At 38.7% G+C, this 20292-nt stretch overlaps 1 protein-coding gene and 1 pseudogene across 1 annotated transcript in view; one reads left to right on the top strand and one right to left on the bottom strand.

Annotated features, from left to right (window-relative positions):
* The first annotated feature begins 999 nt into the window (after nt 1–999).
* On the top strand, nt 1000–2001 carry LOC143550969 (brassinosteroid-responsive RING protein 1 pseudogene; annotated as a pseudogene).
* A 16488-nt stretch (nt 2002–18489) lies between these two features.
* Nucleotides 18490–20292, bottom strand: part of LOC143550958 (uncharacterized) — a 2613-nt gene continuing 810 nt past the window's right edge. The window contains exons 3-8 of the mRNA XM_077041502.1: nt 19970–20026; nt 19788–19869; nt 19357–19452; nt 19140–19264; nt 19016–19034; nt 18490–18942 (exon numbers count right to left, since the gene is read on the bottom strand). Coding sequence (XP_076897617.1) covers nt 18490–18942; nt 19016–19034; nt 19140–19264; nt 19357–19452; nt 19788–19869; nt 19970–20026 — 832 coding nt within the window. The remainder of the gene's footprint in view (nt 18943–19015; nt 19035–19139; nt 19265–19356; nt 19453–19787; nt 19870–19969; nt 20027–20292) is intronic.

Genomic DNA, 20292 nt, shown 5'->3' with positions numbered 1-20292 from the left:
CTTTTAATATCATTATTCTTTTCGGTTTCATACTCGTGGCAGTAAATAAAAGATATCAACAACTTAACGTGTAATCAATCCTCTCAGACAACGTGGCAGTGGTCCAATCATAGCACACATCTTTATTATTTTTTTCATTTTACACCTTTATCTTTGTTTTATCTCACTTTTAACCATTCATTTTTTTCTTAATAAAATTTGAACCCAACACCTTACATTTTACCAGGTTCGTTTACTAGGTAGTGACCTAATAACTTAATTTAACTTTCGTAACAATTCGTTTGTGTTCTAATCGAGTTAGCTTTATATGTAAGTTCATTTCCACCATTTTTCGATCAATGGGATTAGGGATGTTTTAAAACCTGGATTTTCAACCGACCCGACCCAAACATAAATCGTTTAATCTTGTCTAGTCCACTCCACCAATAATCAACACTTGTCATTTCATATCAAGTCAATTTACATGTACTCGTACCTCACCAACAACTTTTCAATTAACATTTAGCTGTTAAAAAAACATAACTGTCACTAATAAAAAATGTACTATATTTAATATCAAACAAACACAAGCAATCTTGACCTGAGAACCAGTGTTGTTGAGATTGAACCGGCCCGTCGAACCATTCTGACCGGGATTTGGTCCACCGACCGGTCCGGTACTACATAGTTCGCTCGGCTCCAGAAAATCGGCCGGTCTGTCGAACCGGAAAACCGGACCGGTTGAACCGGTTTTCTATGAAAAAATATTTTTTTAAATCATTTTTTCCGCCCAACACGTCATTTTTTACCGAAGTTGTTCGGCCGGTTCGACCGGTGAACCGGTGGCCGTTCGGTTCGGTGTCTGGTCCAGTTATGAAAAATTGCCGAGAACCAACTGATAATCATGGAACACATCATTCATAACATCTTCATCGATCCAACCACCATGTCAAATCTATCTACATACCTCTGATAACCAGTCAATAGAACGATACTTTTCTCGACCCATACAGATACAAAAACTATCACTAACGTTTAACCAAAACCGAAAAATATGACCGGTTATTGAACCATAGATAGTATCGACAACGCTACTCTCTCCTTGACCCACCTCTAACATGTAAATCAATCCTCTCCGACAGCATACTAAACTTTCCACTTATTTTCCTTTAACCCCTTCATCTTTACTTCATTTCCACTTTTAGCCCCTTCTTTCCATTCTCCCACTATATATATCACACCACTAGCACAAACACTCTTGCCACTATTATTATTATTATTATTATTATTATTATACAAAGCTCTCAACCTTACCCTCAACCTCAATCTCCAAACTTCACTTCAAGCATTCAATTTCTTTAAACTCAAACCATAATAATAATAATAATAATAATAATAATAATAATAATAATAATAATTCAAATATTATTATTATTATTGTTATTGCTATATTATTATTATGGGCTTTCCAATGGGATACACATACCTCCCAAAATTCCTAATATATTTTTTAACAATCTTGGGATTAATCCGAAAGCTCATTTTCGCCATTTTTCGCTTCATCGGCTTATCCGATTTCCTAGAACCGGAGTTTTCGACCAATTCGACACAACCCGAGTCACTAAACCCGGTCCAATCGGCTTCGGGTTTAATACTCCGTGAATTGCTTCCAATAGTGAAGTATTCGGACCTTGTGGACCCACCAGAGAATTGTGCTGTGTGTTTGTATGAGTTTGAGGGTCGAGATGAAGTCCGCCAGTTGACGAATTGCCGCCATATATTCCACCGGTCCTGTCTGGACCGGTGGATGGACCATGATCAAAAGACGTGTCCGCTTTGTAGGTCACCTTTGGTTTCGGATGAGTTGAGGGAGTCGTTTAATGAGAGGTTGTGGGCGGTTTCGGGTGTTGGTGATTATTACGGTTTAGAAGTAGATTATTAGCTTTTAAAAAATAAAAGTTAAAAAAAAAAGTGGATAGTTTGAATATTTATTTTTATATTTAATGTATGTGTATAGATGAAAGGAAATGAAAGTTTATGGTTATTAATTTACTATGGTTGTTTTAGTTTTAGATTTTTTTTATAAAATTATTTGGTTTTTGAGCATCCACGGTGATGGACGAAGCAGGACCGGTCATGCCAACACAATTACTGCCCTTTCTTCTTATTTCCGTCTTCTATTCTTTCTACTCGTTTGCATTTCTTTTCACAAAGTCGTTTGTTAGTTTGACGTCAAGGATGAGCAAATGGTACTGTGTTCCGATAACATATTGGTGCTAGGTATTTCCGTACCAATTTGATACAAATTTTTTAAGTTTTTAGTATCAGTACTTTCAGTGCCGTTTCTGTATAGTATTTTCACTATTTTGGTTGATTTACCTTATAATTATGTACCGTAGCCGATATCTAGGGAATGGTAATTTCAGTACTGGTACCGAGCCTGTCCCTACCATCTACAGTTACGAACGTCCAACGCTATCTCTCTTTTGTCGTCAGCTATTTATGTTAATTAATTAAGCTAATTATATGTCAAATGATAAAACAGAATAAACAATGACTAATGACCTTATATATTATATATAAAAAAATGCATAATATAACTTTTCATATACTACTTTTATAAAAGTTAAAATAATATAAACCATTGGTTTATTGACGATTCAGTTAGGTTAATTATGTTATTTATATACTCATAACCATAGTCGAATCATACAAATCGGATAAAAAACCGCAACCAAAAGATCTATTCGTCTATTTGGTTTTTTCTATTTACGATTCGGTCAACCTGACTTTTTCTTTTTACTTTTTAACTTATTCACATGGTCCGTTCAACGTTAAAGTCCCCGGTGTTTGACCCAATATCTGTCCATGAGGTCCCCCATGGTTCGAATCCGATAAAGACAATGCCCTCATGTGGGGGACGTATGTTATTGTAAAGTTTCAAACTTTGCTACGTTAATAATAATAATATTTTTATAATAAATATATTCAAAAGAAATATAATATAATAAGTTTTTGCTATATCAAATTTCAAATGGACTTATTATAACTTTCTTGTTATAATATTAGCCTTAATTACAACAATATTATTGAAGTAATATTTGAACAAAGAAACAAGAGGATAAAAAGAAAAGATGAGAATGTGTACTGGGGATGATATTTCATTTACATTGTAGTATTATATATACTACGTAAATGTGAAATTGCCGACAAACTCAAATTGTTATATCTTTACTTGGAGTGTTCATGTGACCATAATTTAGACAATTGTGAGAAAGGTGTCATACAACTTGCACAATTCGTCGGTGGATTCATAACACTCCCCCTTTGATGACACATTTTCAACACTTCGGGGTTTTGAAATACTGCCTCATTAAAAACCTTGCTAAAGGAAAACCCAATGGGAAAAAACTTTAGCTAAGGGAAAAAGAGTGCAGTATATAGCTCCCCCTCAAATTGCAGGTCGTTACATTGTTCGTACATGGCGCATGCCAATATCATGAACATGTTTCCTGAATGTTGCTGTGGGAAGTGCTTTTGTGAAAAGATCAGCTGAGTTGTTGCTGGACTGGACATATCTCATTTCAACCTGATTGTCTTTAATAAGGTCTCGAGTATACTCAAAGTATCTTGGTGGTATATGCTTTGTTCTGTCACTTTTGATATATCATTCCTTCATTTGCGAGACACAAGCTGCATTATCTTCATAGATAGGAGTTGGAATTCGATCTTTCTCTAGTCCACAAGAAATCAATATGTGTCGTGACATAGATCTTAACCATACACATTCTCTTGAAGTTTCATGCAATGCAATGACTTCAGCATGATTTGAAGATGTTGCAATGAGTGTTTGTTTCTGAGAACGCCATGAAATCGCAGTTCCTTCGTTCTTAAATACGTATCCAGTTTGAGATTTTGCTTTATGGGGATCAGATAAATAACCTGCATCTGCATAACCAACTAACTCTTCTTTTGAATCGTTAGGATAAAATAAACCTAAATCAACAGTTCCTTTTAAATACCGAAAAATATGTTTAATGCCATTCCAATGTCTTTTATGTAACACCCCGACCAAAGGCGGATTATACATCGGGGCGCCACATATTGTTTCATTACTCGTGACACTATTGGGTGTCAATATTTAATAAATACATTCATTCGCGCACGCGCAAAGTAAACAAGATAACATAAATCAACATAAATCAAAATATTATAAATCATAATATTCGAACAGCAAAAACTTGTCTTGATACATTTTAATCTAGGTCCAAAATAAAGAAAACTTCCTATGTGTCCACAAGCTCCAAAACAGCTACTGCAAACCTGAACATGTGTTAAAATAAACGTCAAACACTTGCGTGTTGGTGAGTAATCAAGTTTAATACAATACATAGATAACAATAAATCTGCGCGCAACATGTGTATGTCTGGTTTTCAACAAGGGTGTAATCTGATCGGGACCAACTCTAAGATTCATAAGACTGCCAGTGCTCACAATTGAGCTCACAAACAAGACAAACTGTGCATGTGTAAACAAAAGAGAAAATCATAAACGATAGTTCTCCCGTGTTCATCTAATGGTACCATGAGAACTGCGGAATAGACCGACAAGACGGTTAATGATCCACACATACAAATAAACAGCCAAGTCTACGTCCTCAACACATGGGATACTGCGCGACTAAAGTTCATAAACAAGTTTAAGACTCTAAGTTTGTATGAACACATGAACATCCCAAAACATTAAAAGCAAAAAGGGATTAGGTACGAGATTACTCACTTGATAAACGATGCGGTGTAAGATAAAGCAAGAACCAACTTTAAACAAGCACAAGTTAACCTATAAATAAGATTATTGTTTTAATGATCGGTTTTAAGTCTTGATTATAAGTTAGCATAATTAATAAGTAAATTATTATATATAATATATATTACCGGAAAAGCAGGGCAGAACAGGGAGGAAGACGGAGGCAGAGAGGAAGACGGCAGAGAGAGCAAGGAGAACAGGAGAGATTAAGTGTTTTGTGTGTGATGTGTTAGGAAAAATAATATCATTATTTATAGGAAAACCCTAGGAGACATAATCCCTAGAAAAGGGGAAAAGATCTTTAACAGGATCAAGCAAAAGATATCAAAAAGCATAAGAATCCAAAAGCAAATGATATGGAAAGATATGGCAGCTGCAGAGGCAAGATAAAGCTGACAGGGAACAGTAAAAAAAAAAGGCATGGGCGGTTCAGATAAAGGTACTGGTCAAGCATGGAAAAAGCAGATCTCAAAAGATAATGTCAGTCACTTTTTCTGTCAACCAATGGGGTTGGTGCGCATGCTGCGCCGAAAGTAACTTTTCAGACATAAAGCAGATTAGGTCAACAGCTCAAAAGATAAGACAACACAAAAGCAAACGGCTAGATTAAACAGAAGAAAACTCAAAGGGTTTAGCGCGAGAAGGCTGACACAGAAGGTCAAGAGAGCGCGAGCGCGAAGGCAGACAGAACCAACCTTAACGCATCGCGGAAAGAACTACATTTCTAAGCGCGCCGCGGGAAGAATCACATTTCTTAGCGCGCCGCGGGAGGAACTAAAATTCCTAGCGCGCCGCGGGAAGAACTATAATTCTTCGCGCGTCGAGGGATGAACTACGATCCTTGGCGCGCTGCGAGAAGAACTACAAATCCTTAGCGCGTCGCGGGAAGAACTACCGTTCTTCGCGCGCTGCGAGAAGAATTACAATTCTTAGCGCGCTGCGAGAAGAGTTCGTCTCGCGTATCGCTGGAACAGATGGTCTTCACGCAGGCTTCCTTGTAAGGAGTCTGGCGCGTGGAGCTGCGCAGACAACCTTAGGCGGGAAGAACCAAAGGACAAGCAAAGAGTTAGAAGAAAAAGAGGGAAACAAGGCGTAAGGGCGGGACGGCGACAAGAGGGAAAAGAAGGCGGAAAGAGAGAAGAGGGACGGGACGGCGGAAAGAAAGAGAGAGAAAGAGGCGGGAAGGAAAATATATTATTATTTAAAGTAAAATATAAGTATAAATAAATATTAAATCATAAAAGAAAGGGATCGGGTCAGAGAAACGGGTACCTGGGTCGGGTCGGATCGGGGCAGATGTCACATTTTAGTAGGGGATGAACTGAATCTTGCCAATAAATTAACTGCAAAAGAAATGTCAGGTCTTGTACAGTTAGTAAGATACATAAGTGCTCCAATTGCACTGAGGTAGTGAGGGATGGTACTTCGGGACCAAGAATCTCTTCATTATCTTCGCAAGGACGAAATGGATCATTGTCAACATTGAGTGATCTAACAACCATCGGTGTGCTTAAAGGATTTGCTTTGTCCATATTGAAACGTTTTAAGAGTTTCTCAGTATAAGTTGACTGATGCACAAGTATCCCATTATGCATATGCTCAATTTGTAAACCAAGACAATATTTGGTTTTTCCAAGATCTTTCATTTCGAATTCTTTCTTTAAAAGAGTAATTGCGTCATTAATTTCTTTTTGTGTCCAAATTAAATTTAGATCGTCAACATACACAGCTATGATCACATATCCTGATGTTGTCTTCTTGATGAAGACACATGGACAAATAAGATTATTTGTGTATCCTTTGCTTATCAAATAATCACTCAAACGATTGTACCACATCCTTCCAGATTGTTTCAGTCCATACAAGGATCTTTGTAATTTGATGGAATACATTTCCTTAGGCTTTGAGCTTATTGCATCGGAGAGTTTAAATCCTTCGGGAATTTTCATATAGATGTCACTATCTAGTGATCCATACAAGTAAGCTGTGACAACATCCATAAGGCGCATCTCTAAATTTTTAGAGACTGCTAAGCTGATTAAATATCTAAACGTAATAGCATCCATGACAGGAGAATACGTTTCTTCATAGTCAATTCCTAGCCTCTGGGAAAAACCTTGAGCTACAAGTCTTGCTTTATATCTTGTAACTTCATTTTACTCATTTCGTTTTCTCACAAAAACCCATTTATATCCTACAGGTTTCATTGACTTTGGTGTAATGACAATAGGTCCAAAAACCTTTCGATTGTTTAGTGAGTTTAATTCAGCTTGCATAGCATCTTTCCATTTGTTCCAATCTTGTCGATTTTTACAATCATCTACAGATTTTGGTTCAGGGTCATCATTTTCTTCCATGATATCGCTTGCCACAGAATAAGAAAATATATCATCAATATTTTCCATTTCATCTCGATCCCACATTATATGTGATTTACCATAGTTTATTGACAATTCTTTATTGGAATCATTTATTTCTTCCTGAGGAAATGTTATATCATTTATTCTTTCCTGAGGGAAGGTTTTGTCAATCATTCCTTCCTTAGGGTCAGTATCCTTCTCAGAACCCTTTCTTTTTCGAGGATTTTTATCCTTTGAACCGATTGGCCTTCCACGTTTTAAACGTTTTTAAGATTCATGAGGTGCATTATTATGGTTTTGCTTGCTTGGAATCTCAACTCGAGCTGGAGCATTAGCAGCTGGTATATGAGATTTAGTGACCCTGTTTATATCAGTAAATGCATCAGGTAACTGATTTGCAATTTCTTGTAGATGTATTATTTTTTGAACCTCTGTCTCACTTTGTTTTGATCTTGGGTCTAGGTGTAACAATGATGACACACACCATGATATATCTCTTTCTTGCTTTTTCATTTCTCCCCCTAATGTCGGGAACATTGTCTCGTTAAAATGACAATCAGCAAAACGTGCTGTAAATACATCACCTGTTAAAGGTTCAAGGTATCTTATGATGGAAGATGTTTCATATCCAACATATATTCCCAACCTTCTTTGGGGACCCATTTTTGTGCGTTGTGGTGGTGCAATAGGAACATACACAGCACAACCAAAAATTCTAAGATGAGAGATATTTGGCTCATTTCCATAAACAAGTTGTGTTGGAGAGTATTTATGATTTGCACTTGGTCTCACGCGGATTAATGATCCAGCATGCATAATTGCATGACCCCAAATAGAAACTGTGAGTTTTGTCCTCATTATTAATGGTCTAGCTATTAGCTGTAGGCGTTTGATCAACGACTCGGCTAATCCATTTTGTGTGTGTACATGAGCAACAGGGTGTTCTACAACAATCCCCGCAAACATGCAATAATCATCAAAAGCATGTGATGTAAATTCTCCCGCATTATCAAGCCTTACTCTTTTAATGGTATAATCCGGAAAATGTGCACGTAATTTGATAATTTGAGCAAGAAATTTTGCAAAAGCAACATTACGAGTCGATAATAAAGAGATATTAGACCATCTGCTGGATGCGTCTATTAAGACCATGAAGTATCTAAATGGTCCACATGGTGGATGAATTGGTCCACATATGTCACCTTGAATTCTTTCAAGAAACATTGGCGTTTCTTTATCGACTTTTAATGGCGAAGGCCTTGTAATTAATTTTCCAAGAGAACAAGATGTACATTGAGGCATTTTATCTATTTTATGGATCTTTTGACCTTTCAGTGGATGCCCATGTGTATTTTCAATGATCCTTTTCATCATTGTGGATCCTGGATGGCCTAATCTGTCATGCCATAAGTTTATGATACCAGAATCGCAACAATTTTCTTTGACTGCCATATGTGCTTGAGGCTATTTATATATGTATAATGCAAACCAGAATGGAGCATTGACAATTTTTCCAATATTTGATCTTTGCTTATGATATGCAAATATTTTTCATTACTAGCAGTCCTTGACTGAGTATCATATCTCTAATGATATATGTTTTTGAAACTCAACAAATTTCTTGTTGATTTTGGGGAAAATAAAGCAGTTTCTATTTTGAGTTTTGTACCATTTGGTAATGCTAAGTTAGCTTTTCCCACTCCTTCTATCAAGTTTGTAGGACCTGCTATTGTATTGATGATCCCTTTTGTTGGTTTCAGTTTATAAAAATATTTTTTAGATCTAAGTATAGTATGCGTGGCTCCACTAACCGCTATACATAAATCTTCTTCATTTGTTTGATCTTGTGCTCCGGTGATTTTCATTTTAAATCTTGAAAAATATTAAGAAAAAAAATCAGTGTATAATGAAGACATATGATATTTTAATAAGAACTTTATTTAATTGAAACACAAGTAGTACATGAAAGAGGAACTACATAATTAAAGATAATGAGAACACACTTAATAACTGCATCTAATTATAGTGGTCAAGCAACTTTGTTTCAAAGTTCTACCCCAAAGTCTTCAACGCTCAGCTCAGCGTTGATATTATTAAAGTTATCAACATAGTTCACTTCTTTCTCTTTTCCTTTTAGAGAGGCTTGGTACAGTTCACACAGATGTGGAGCTGTGCGACAAGCCTTTGCCCAGTGGTTTGTACTTCCACATCTAAAACATGAAGTGCCATTGTTTTCGGACCTACCATCTTCATTCCATTTATTTTGGTGGTTGGAATTGGTATTGTGTGGGACATGATAATTATTGGCTCTCTGGTTACGACCACGACCACGGCCACGACCACGACCACGGCCACGACCACGACCGTAAGAGTTATTGTTCCATTTGAATGGATGCTTACGATCATTAAAATGCCTTTTGTCAAAATGACCATGTCCACGTCCACGGCCTCGTCCTCGACTTTGTTCCCATTTATGATCAGAATTTTTATGAGAACTTTTGTGAGCAACATGTGCTTCTGGTATTGCTAATGAACCCGTGGGACGAGATTGATGATTTTTCATCAATAATTCATTATTTTTCTCTGCTACAAGGAGTAATGCATTTAGATCAGAGTATCTCTTAAATTCTGCAAACGATAATGTCTTTGCAAGTTTATATTTGATGCATGAAACGTGGAGAAAGTTTTCTCTAACTTTTCTTCCTCTGTTACGGGATACCCACAAAATTCTAGCTTTGAACAAATTCGGTATAAAGCAGAGGTGTAATCATTTACCCTCTTAAAATCTTGGAACCTAAGACTGTTCCATTCATCTCTAGAAGTAGGAAGTAAAACTTTTCTAAGAGTTGAGGGCTGCGCTCATGGCATCGTCATAAGATGTGTTCGTGAAGATCCGATGCACAACCTACAAGGAAAAATACAAAGTATCAAAACCTTTTCTAAGTACAAAGAAAAGCGTAAAGATATTATGAGGCTACGCATACCCGCGACAACGCTTCTTGTAGAAGCCATTCCTTGGTGATCAAAGCCTCCTGGAGGGCAGCTTGAGCTTGGTTACGGGCGCGTTCGGCTTCATTTTTGTTAAGGTTGGCAAGCAACACTTCCTTAGCAGCAGCCTCTTCAACGCCCTTTAGCTTACGCTCAGTGTGGTCAAGCATACCCCTCTGATCCAAGATCTCTTAGAGCTTCTTGGCGTCTTCCATGGCCAAGGTATCATGAGCCTGCTGGAGCCTCTCTAGTTTGGCTTTAAGCTCCTCATTCTCAGCGCGCAGAGGCTCAGCAACAACTTCAGCTTTGGTGGCCCTCTCGGTCGCGTTCCGCGCAGTTTCCTTAGCCAACCTAAGTTGTTTGTTAACAGCTTGAGTAGCCTTGGAACGAGCCTCGAGACGGGCCTGAACTTCAAACTCGAGGGCCTTGAAGGCCTTTTCCTTCTCCGCAGCAACGGCGGAAAGTCTCATGTTCTCCTCCCGGATGGCCCGCGCCTGAGCCACTTCTTGGATATGCGTCGCCTTTAACTTGTCGTTTTCACGACAAAGCAACTCGACGCGCGGCTGCATCCGGGCAAGGAGAATCCGAAGCTCATTTGTCAGCCTACCCTCCTGGTAGCTAGACATGGCTTCCCCCAACGCGCCACTTGGGGCCGTGTGACGCGCCCACTCGACGCAGTCCACAGCCGTCCGAAGGGTTGTTCCCCGGCGGATGTTCCACCGTGGAACATACACCTCATTGGAATCCGACACTGTAAAAACAAAAAACAGTTAGGAAAAGATGATATAAAAAAAATAAAAAAAAAGAGGCCAAAATAACCCTACGCACCTGTAGGGTCGACAACAGGCCGGTAGCCGCCGAACCCATCACCCGAACCTAAGGGATATCCATCCAAGAGGTCAGGCAGATGGGAAGGAGGCAGAGATTGGCTAGAAGCCCCAAACATACCTGCTGAACCGGCCGGAGACGAGGTAGTCACCGGTGCCGGAGGCACGGTTGAAGCCGCCGCGGTAGAGACCATCGGAGGTGAACTCACGGGAGGTGAACTCACAACCGTGGCCGCCGCTGCGGAGGAGCCCGCAGAAAAAATCACCGCCGGCTCAGTGAAGGATGCAGTGAAGATGGCACTGACAGCCGGCGGAGATGACGTCACAATTGGAACAGTTGCCTCAACCGGGTGAGCAACTGAACCAACACTTGAAAGAGGCGCGGCCGCCTGGGTCATCGCCTCGGGTAGGTTGACCAAACCTACCGTCATGGGTCGAGAGACGCTCCTCCCCGCTCCACTCTGGAATGCGGTAGCATCCACGCCTGCATGAAGACAAGATATTAAAAACAATGGCGGAAAGAATTGCGGGTAAGATTAATTTACACTTACGAGTTTTCTTGAGTTTGAAGGTTCTGACAGGCGGGGACGAACCCGATGGAGCCGGCCTCTTCACGCCGGTCACCGTCGTCGTACTGGGCGGATCGGAGGTGACAGCTGTCTCAACCTCCGGGACAGTTGTCTCACCACCACCAGGGTTCTCCGCCACCTCCTCACTTTCGGTCTCCGAGTCAGACCGGTTCCCCTGATCGGCGGTGGAGGCAACATTCGCCTTGCCCTTCGCGCCAGCTGCCTTCTTCTTCCTCACGAAGAAAGGACCGTCTGCGGATTCCTCATCAGAAGATGACAAAATTAGAGGAATTCCAGCAGAGGTTTGAGCATGGAGAGGACGGGGGTTAAAGAAACCCTTACTTGGCCGCGTGGCGCTCAAAATCTCGTGGCCCGGCGGGTAGACCTCAACGAACCTATCCGCCGTTTGCTCCAGGATGGGCAACTCGTTCTCGTCAAGATCACGAGTACCCAACCGAGCGGGACCACCGCTCTCCCGCGGCTGCAGAAGAGACTGCAAGTTGTTTCCCTCTGAAAATAAAAAGAGAGATGGTTAGAGCAAAAACCCTAAATCAACAAAAAGATATGAAGCATACCGTAAGGGATAGAGTTCAAACCGTATTCGAGGACGATAGGAATCTGTGGCGCCTCTACCCCAGCATCCTTCAATACCCGGCTCATCCCAAACATCACCATCCCAGACTCCGCAAAGCGGTAAACCGGAGTCTGGATCTGGGAGATCTTGGCGAACCATTCCGCCTCTTGGTAATTGGAGGCGTGAAGGCTAGGGAGCGCCCTCCCGTTCTTGAACGTCATCGCAATGGGGACGACGTGAGCGGAGACATAGAAAAACTCCCGCTTCCAAGAACGAAGACTGCGCTCGGTAGCGCAGATCTTCAAACCCTTGATCCGATTGACCAAGGTATACCAGCCCTGGATGCACCTCCAGGAGTAGAAGATCATCAGGCGGTCGACGCGGGGCTCAACGCCCAGAATATGGCACACCCATTCAAAATGGCGAACCTTTGCGATCGCCATCGGGTGCACCTCCGTTAGGTGTACATCGTGTCTCTCCAAAACACGGTACACAAACTTCGTCAATGGGAACCTAAGATTCCCATAGATGAAGAATGCAGCATACACCCCTATCTTGCCCTTGGGGGCATCGTACACCGTCTGGTGAGGCTCAGGAAACTCAGGCTCGAAGGGCTCGAGCATGAACTTCCTGACGATGTACTGATAAACGTCGACGGAAAGAGCACACTGGCACTCCCCAGCAGTACTCTTATCGTCCTTGTCAGACGTCGGGTTCTCGATGTACACGTCGGACTCCTCGGCAATAGCCTCAGGATCACGAATGGAAGACATGTTTCGAAGGATGGAAAGAAGAACGATTTCAGGAGAATGCTCGACGAAAGTTAGAGTATTCGTCGGAAATCGCTTAGAAGATGAAGTGAAACTGTGAGTTGAGATGCATCCTCTCCTCCCTTTATATACTCATCACAATGAATGCGATGAATTTAATGCGGGAGAGACGGAAAAGCGCAGGTGCAATGAAACTATGACACGTGGAAAAAGCAACCTGGCAACAGCTGTTGACAGGACGCGCGCCGTAAACTTCGCGCCCACGCGCCCGAAAACTCGCGCCCACGCGCCTGAAAAAGCGTCTGGAATGACCATATACTGTCACGTCACCATAACTTCATGCACGTCCTGAAACTGTCAGAAGAAACCGTCAGACCACGCTGACGTCCCTTCAACGGTTAGACTGTTCTTATCCTTTCACCAACTCTTCGAATTTCAAAAAAATTCAAAAAGATTCATAAGTAAGCGGGACTGTACCCCCTTACCTTGGCAACCAAGTAACTATAAGACAGGTGCGGGTACAGTGTCAAGGCAAAACCCTTCACATACTTAGCACATGCAGGGAATTGAAGCCAACAATACCTTTGAAGTAAAGTAACTATAAGACGAGTGCGGGTACAGTGTCAAGGCATAACCCTTCACATACTTAGCACTCGCAGGGAATTGAAACCAAGAAGGATATTCTGGGCCATGCTTGCGGAAACGGAAATAACATCCCCACATAGCGGGAACGTTGAGAACTAGATTGTTTGAAGCTCCAAGATGGAATTGGTTGTTTAACATAATTGATCACTATGTTTAAAACTACCAAAACCTCATGGAGAATCTACACAAGTGGAACTCAACGCTCCTGACTTGCGAGGAGGTTACAGACCTACCCGCATCATACCCAAAGATCAAGCAGAAAAGTCGGGAATTTCTGCACGTGACATTAGGACTTCCGCGGGAAGAATCCCCATGGAAAACCTTAAAACTAAACCCTTTTCAAAACCCCTTGCTTAAGTCCAAAAGTTCACCTCACTTATTAACAATTCATGAGAAGAACATTGGACTGGGGGGACTTGAAGAGGTAGGTCCCAGCAGAGCCCAGTTGGACCCGCAAGACTCACCTTGAACAGGGACGTCTGCGCGGTTGGACCCGCAAGACTCACCTTAAACAGGGACGTCTACGCAATTGGACCTGCAAGACTCACCTTAGAGAGGGACGTCTGCGCAAAGACCAACTGGATCCGCAGGACCAACCATGCTCAGAGAGATGACGTCCTTACGCGCAGTACGCAAGCTGTTCCCGCAGGAAAAGCCTCCCAATGGTGACGTACTCCGCCTGTTCCCGCAGCTGCGGATACTAGCCATCAGGGAAGGCTACCCGCACTAACAGCAAGGCTACACGCACAAGGCACTAACTCTCAAATAATTCAGTAATGTCACCTGAAGAGAGAATGAGCAAGCCGGAAATACTCCCGCCCAAAGCCGGGAATTCTCCCGCCCAAATGAGCCTGTCCGTACGCTACTGTAGGACCTTTTGTACTATACCTGCCAAGGTATGGACTAAAGATCTGACCAAAGCTGCGACAGCTCACTGACAACAGTACGACGAGCAGCACGCTCTAGTACTTAATGTCACTATCAGCCACTGCCTACTCACCAACCCTTGTCGTGGCACGTACATAGCCTGCAGTTGGTGGAAAAGGAATAGTACACAGCCGGCCATGTCACTATCAGCCGCTGCCTACCCACCAACCACCAGCACGGCACATGCGTAGCCCACAGTTGGTAGAAAAGGAATATTATACAGCCGGCTGTACCTTCTTGGACACCTACCTTCGGCTATAAATACTCCAACACCTTGGAACGGTATCGTCATCTTATTATCATCTTATATCTTCATATATTATCTGATATCTGCTCTAGTCATTTCTCTTAATATACACTTATATTCAAGAGCAATCTAGTCTGATTCTCACGCCGGAGGGTGGTCACAAGGAGGTACCCCTCTTCTCAGTGACGAGCTCACGGTGTCTGTTTTGCAGGTCATCAGAAGAACAACCATCTTTGCCGGACCTAACCCTCGTGGGAAACATCTATTTAACCCCCAGATTATCCGTAATCTGCCGGGGTCACTTAGTGTTTCTTCAGCACATGACACGTTTAATATCTTAGATAATAGTGTTTATAAACTATTATAACAAGATTATTTTTTGAATTCGTTTTTGAGATTCAAAATCTGTTAGTTTGGTCAATATTATTAATGATCTTTATGATAATGATTATTATTTTCGATTTTCAATTTTGTACTAATTACCATTATTTGAAAATTATTACACTTTAATGGTCATTTATTATAATATTTAGAGTGCGATAGAATCATCTTGATATAGTTGCCAAATGCGAAACTAATGTTCCCGTTTTTTTATTATGAACTTTTAGTGGTAGTTTATATAACTAACTTTAAATAAATTAGTATAGACTTTTGCTTAGAATTGATTAAATCCTTGACCTCTTTTCTCTACGTGTTCATCACCTCAACATCTTAGTATTGATAAAAACTCGTTATATATATATAAACTCAGCTAGTAAGAAACTAAATAGGTTGTGACAAAATTACAAACCCACCGAGAAACGCAACCTCAAAAAACAGGTAAAACGCTAAAAATAGAAACACCCGGAATATAAATACGCAAAACAAAATAAGAAAAATCGAAAGGGAGCGAGACGAGAGCAAACTCCCATGGATCTACCCTAAAACCCATTGCACTATACCTAAGATGCAAAGCAACTTAACTATCATTCTACAACTTTAAACTCATGACATGATCTGTCGATAACATAAACATTGCTTCCAATCCTTAACTCACCTTTGTAAGGTATTAACTAAAAAGAATACTCTTTTTTTTTCCGTTTGTCGATTATTCTATGTAGTTTTAAATCCTTAGAATTTGATCCATTTATGCATAAAAGAAAAAAAAGATCCTTTTCCTACTAGAGTCTAGACATCAACAATCCATCCTAACTGTAAGTAGGGTACTTGCATGGTGCTAATGTGTACCTTTTCAAGTTTTTATGATCTATCATCATTTCCTACCTTTTATTCACTAAGAACACAAATTTAAAATAATAATAATAATAACAACTAAAGTAAATCACAAATTGTTATAGAAATTAGTTATTTTGTTTTCTTACCTTTGACACTTTAAAACTTTACATAATATCATTTTAGAATGATTAAAATAGTAAAAGTTATAAAAATAATAATATTAAATTTTTGAAAAAGGTTAAGAAGCAAGAAGGTTCCTTGGGTGGATTCTTGGATAGAATCCAATCTGGAAAGCTCTTCCTAGTAATCATCTTGATTAAGATTTACGCGTAATGGTCTACTAGGATTCTAGACTAGTCAACTTTCAACAACCTTAAGATTTTCTTTTCTTATTTCCTATTGACCATTGTTTAATTCATTTCTTAATATAATACATTACTGTAAAGCAACTTAGGTCAATGAGCTTTAGGTAAATATGGATGCGAAATGAAGATTTGAGTTGAAGATCGTAAGTTCTTAAGCTTGAACATGTTCCCAATCAGGTTTACATCAGTGGGTCTTCAGCATTGGTTTTTCTCGAAACAGGAGATGATAAGCTTGAGCTAACCAACATTGTCTGCGATTGTGGATGTGTATGGACGCATTTTGTCATTAGGTTACCCCGGGTAGCCGGACTTTATTCATTGGTCGTTAAAAAAAACGATAAAACAACTTTGTTATTTTCTAAAAGTTTCCTAACAAAAGTCATACATGTAATTCTAACAAACTTTAGATGAATATCCAACAAAAAGAGCTAGCCTTAATTTTGCAACAGTATTGCAACAAAATAGTAACAATACGATTTTTTCATTGATTTTTGCTAACAATTCAACAAAATTCCTAAAATAAAAATACACTTATTTATTACTTTTGTTAAAAAACTGCTACAAAACATTATAATTTATAAATATAATGATTAGTTTTATGTATAGTATTATACTTTTGTTGGAAAGTAAAATAGGTTTCTTGTTAAACAATTGAAAACTAAATAAATCTATACTAATTAATAAATAAAGGTTTTCTTATGTCACATGTCATCACTATATTGATTATTACAAAATTTTCTCTCCTCTTTCTCATATTAAATACATTTCTCTTTTTAATATTTCATTTTCAGTTTTTAATAATTTCAATCTAATTTAACAGAATTAATATCATCATAAATATGTTAATTTGTTTAATACAAAATATATTGTATTAGTTATTAATATTAGATTTTTATAAATAACAAATACGAAACGGGTGAGTTTTCTTAACCGGTTAAAGTATCAAACATTGTTCATGTCAAAAGAGTTTAAGATTAAAATGATTTTTGGTTCACGAGTTGGTTTAAAAAAGTAGTAATTTACAACTAAACTTTGATATAGAAAATAACAAAGAAAATTTATGCTTTATGAATTTTCTAACAACTTTTTATTTTCAAATTGCGTAATGTGTAATTTTTTTACCGTACAATATATTTTTAAATATGTGATACATTTTTTTTGTATTTCACATTATGTTATTATTTAAAAAAATTACTTATTCTAACCCGTGTGCTACACGGGTAACTAACATAGTAAATAAATAAGTTAAAATATAACGTGTTAGAAAACTATAAGAATTTGCAACAATATATTTTTGTAACGATCATGTAGAAAACGTTGTGGGAAAAAGATTTATTTGGATGAAGACATTGTCATCCTTGAATATTGTCTGAATTTGGATGGTTCAAGTCATGATCAATGTTGATATACATGGTCATTTAATATTATTTGTATTATAATAAAGTTATTGTTTATTCATTAACACATGCTCTTTTATATATTTTCACGTGGCATAACAAGTTTAATAACAACAACAACAATAATAATAATAATAACAATAATAATAATAATAATAATAAAAAGTTATAAAGATGTTAATTGATTTGAAATATGTGTATGTTATAGTATACATAAGAGAGTTTTTTTTCTATTTATAAACGTAAAAACTATAAGAAATAACAAATAAAAATCACAAATGCACTTTAATTTGGTGGATCGTAAAAATCCTTTTGAAACTACAAAATCCAACTCACTTTTATCTATAGTGAATTGCTATGAGAAAATTCGATTCCAAATATTTCAGTGGTACTCGGATCTATTATTAAAAACGTATACTATAATCAGGCCATTGACTCTTTATTTTTTTTAACTTGGAACCATCATAACATTTTGGTTGTCGGTTGACACTTATAACTTTCAGCGGGTATTCAATAACACAAGCAGAAAAACTCTCAACAATAACTTATTAACTATCGATGATCATTTAGCCATCGATAGCCAATTACGATTCATAATCAACGTTCATGCAAATTTTCATCAATCATGCAAATTTAAAGCAACTACCAGGCCTCAGACCTTGCATGGAATTACAATAGTCTCGAACAAACGTGTAATTTACACGTGCGAGGATGTGATCAACCAAACACTACTTTACCTTTTTCCATTTATATAATTTACAAAACCAACACCAAGTTAATTAAACATGTGTATGATGTACAAGAAAAACATATATCACACTAAGATAAACTACTAATATTGACCTGGTGGTGGGTAGCCTTGTACATGAGGCGGTGGAGGCGGTGGAGGAGGCTGAGAAGGATAGGCTGTAGACGGGTAGCCTTGATGTGGTGGTGGATAGGCTGTAGACGGGTATCCTGGTTGTGACGGGCCATACATTGGTGGGTAGCCTTGTTGTGGTGGGCCATACATTGGTGGGTAGCCTTGTTGTGGCCCATAACCTTGTTGTGGTGGGTAGCCTTGTTGTGGCGCGTAACCTTGTTGTGGTGGGTAGCCTTGATATTGTGGAGGATAGGCTGCAGGCGGGTACCATAGGGTGGTGGTCCATATTGTACAGGTGGCGAAGGATATGCAGCTTGATCATATCTTGACATTTCCTGAACATATGGAATTTCCATCGGTCGCATTCCATATTTTCCGTCTCGTTTGTCCATTTCTATTTTGTGTTGTGTCTGCAAAATAATATAACTTTTGTAATCATATTTGTTACATCTAGAAAAATAAATATACAATTTTGGCATATACCTGCAAACAAGTACAAACTCTGCATAAGAAAGCAAGAAAATTAATATCATTTAGTATTATTTTTTATTTTGGGATTATATATCTAAAAAACCGTAAATATGAAGTAACGAACGATATAACATGCGAGCAAAAAACGAGATCAGCTAAGCAGTTAAGCAACTGAGATGCATCATTGAGTTCATCACTTCCAGTAAGGCAAGCAAGAATGGAGAATATACATGCAACTTGTTGTAGGCAAGCCATGCAACCCTATGCATGATAAATGTTAATAAAAAGAATGGACATATAATATGACATGTTAATGATATGGTAAAACTATTAAGGTTAAATAAAAAGCATACGATGATACAGTTATCGCATTTTGTTGTTTGTATGTTCAACTCGTCTTGCAACATAAAGCGAGTCGACGCTACAGAGTTTCCAAAGCAGAAGAAAACCTGAAATAAGATAGACGGTCATACTATATGATATAGCTACACCACTCTCATCTGATTTCACATTGCACAACGTTCGTGCATAAAACACTCAGATAACCGTGTGACCAAAAAAGTCAAACGTTGAAAGTTGTTGGTCATAATTGCAGTTTGAATAATATCTGGATTGTCGTTCTGACCATATGGGGTCAAACTTTGAAATATTTGGTCAACGTGGCCAAATATATAACTGTGTGGGATTAGATGTCAGACGGTGTGTGTATAATTGGCCACTAAAATAAATATAAATGGTGTTTCCATTTATTATTATGAAAATGCGTACATACGTACATACATACCTCGGTGCAAAGGCAGAATTGAGGACATTTTCGCTCGCCGCATTTTCCACTGTATGGCATATAACCACCACAGCATCTATACCTGCATTAGAGATTAATAAATGTTTAATGTAACATGACTAATGTTTACATCTAGTTCGTAAGTTTGGTTTATGAAATAAAAGTGTTTATTTAATATTTACCTTGACATATCACCATAGAGAGCTTGTTTCCGAAGCTTGTATGATGCACATGGTCCACTGCATTAATTTGCACTGCTTATTAAACAATATTATTATGGAACTTAAACCTCAAATACATAAGTAAATGTTATTCATCATGTATTTGCCTATGAAAATATTCATACAGAGGGAATCGTGAGCTACTCGAGATCAGATATATATGACGCTAGGAAAGGCCGAGCCCGAGCCTCAAATAATGCTTGTTTATTTATCGAGCCCGAGCTTGAGCCTTGTATAGGAAGATTTCGCTTATACTCGTCAAGCCTTAACAAGCCTCGTGTATT

This window comes from Bidens hawaiensis, unplaced genomic scaffold (assembly GCF_021521415.1).
Source record: "Bidens hawaiensis isolate Kalapana, Puna unplaced genomic scaffold, B.hawaiensis_p1.1 tig00016205_1, whole genome shotgun sequence".
NCBI classification, from domain to species: domain Eukaryota; kingdom Viridiplantae; phylum Streptophyta; class Magnoliopsida; order Asterales; family Asteraceae; genus Bidens; species Bidens hawaiensis.
The sequence above is the reverse complement of the archived record's forward strand: the minus strand, read 5'-3'. Positions and strand labels throughout refer to the sequence as shown.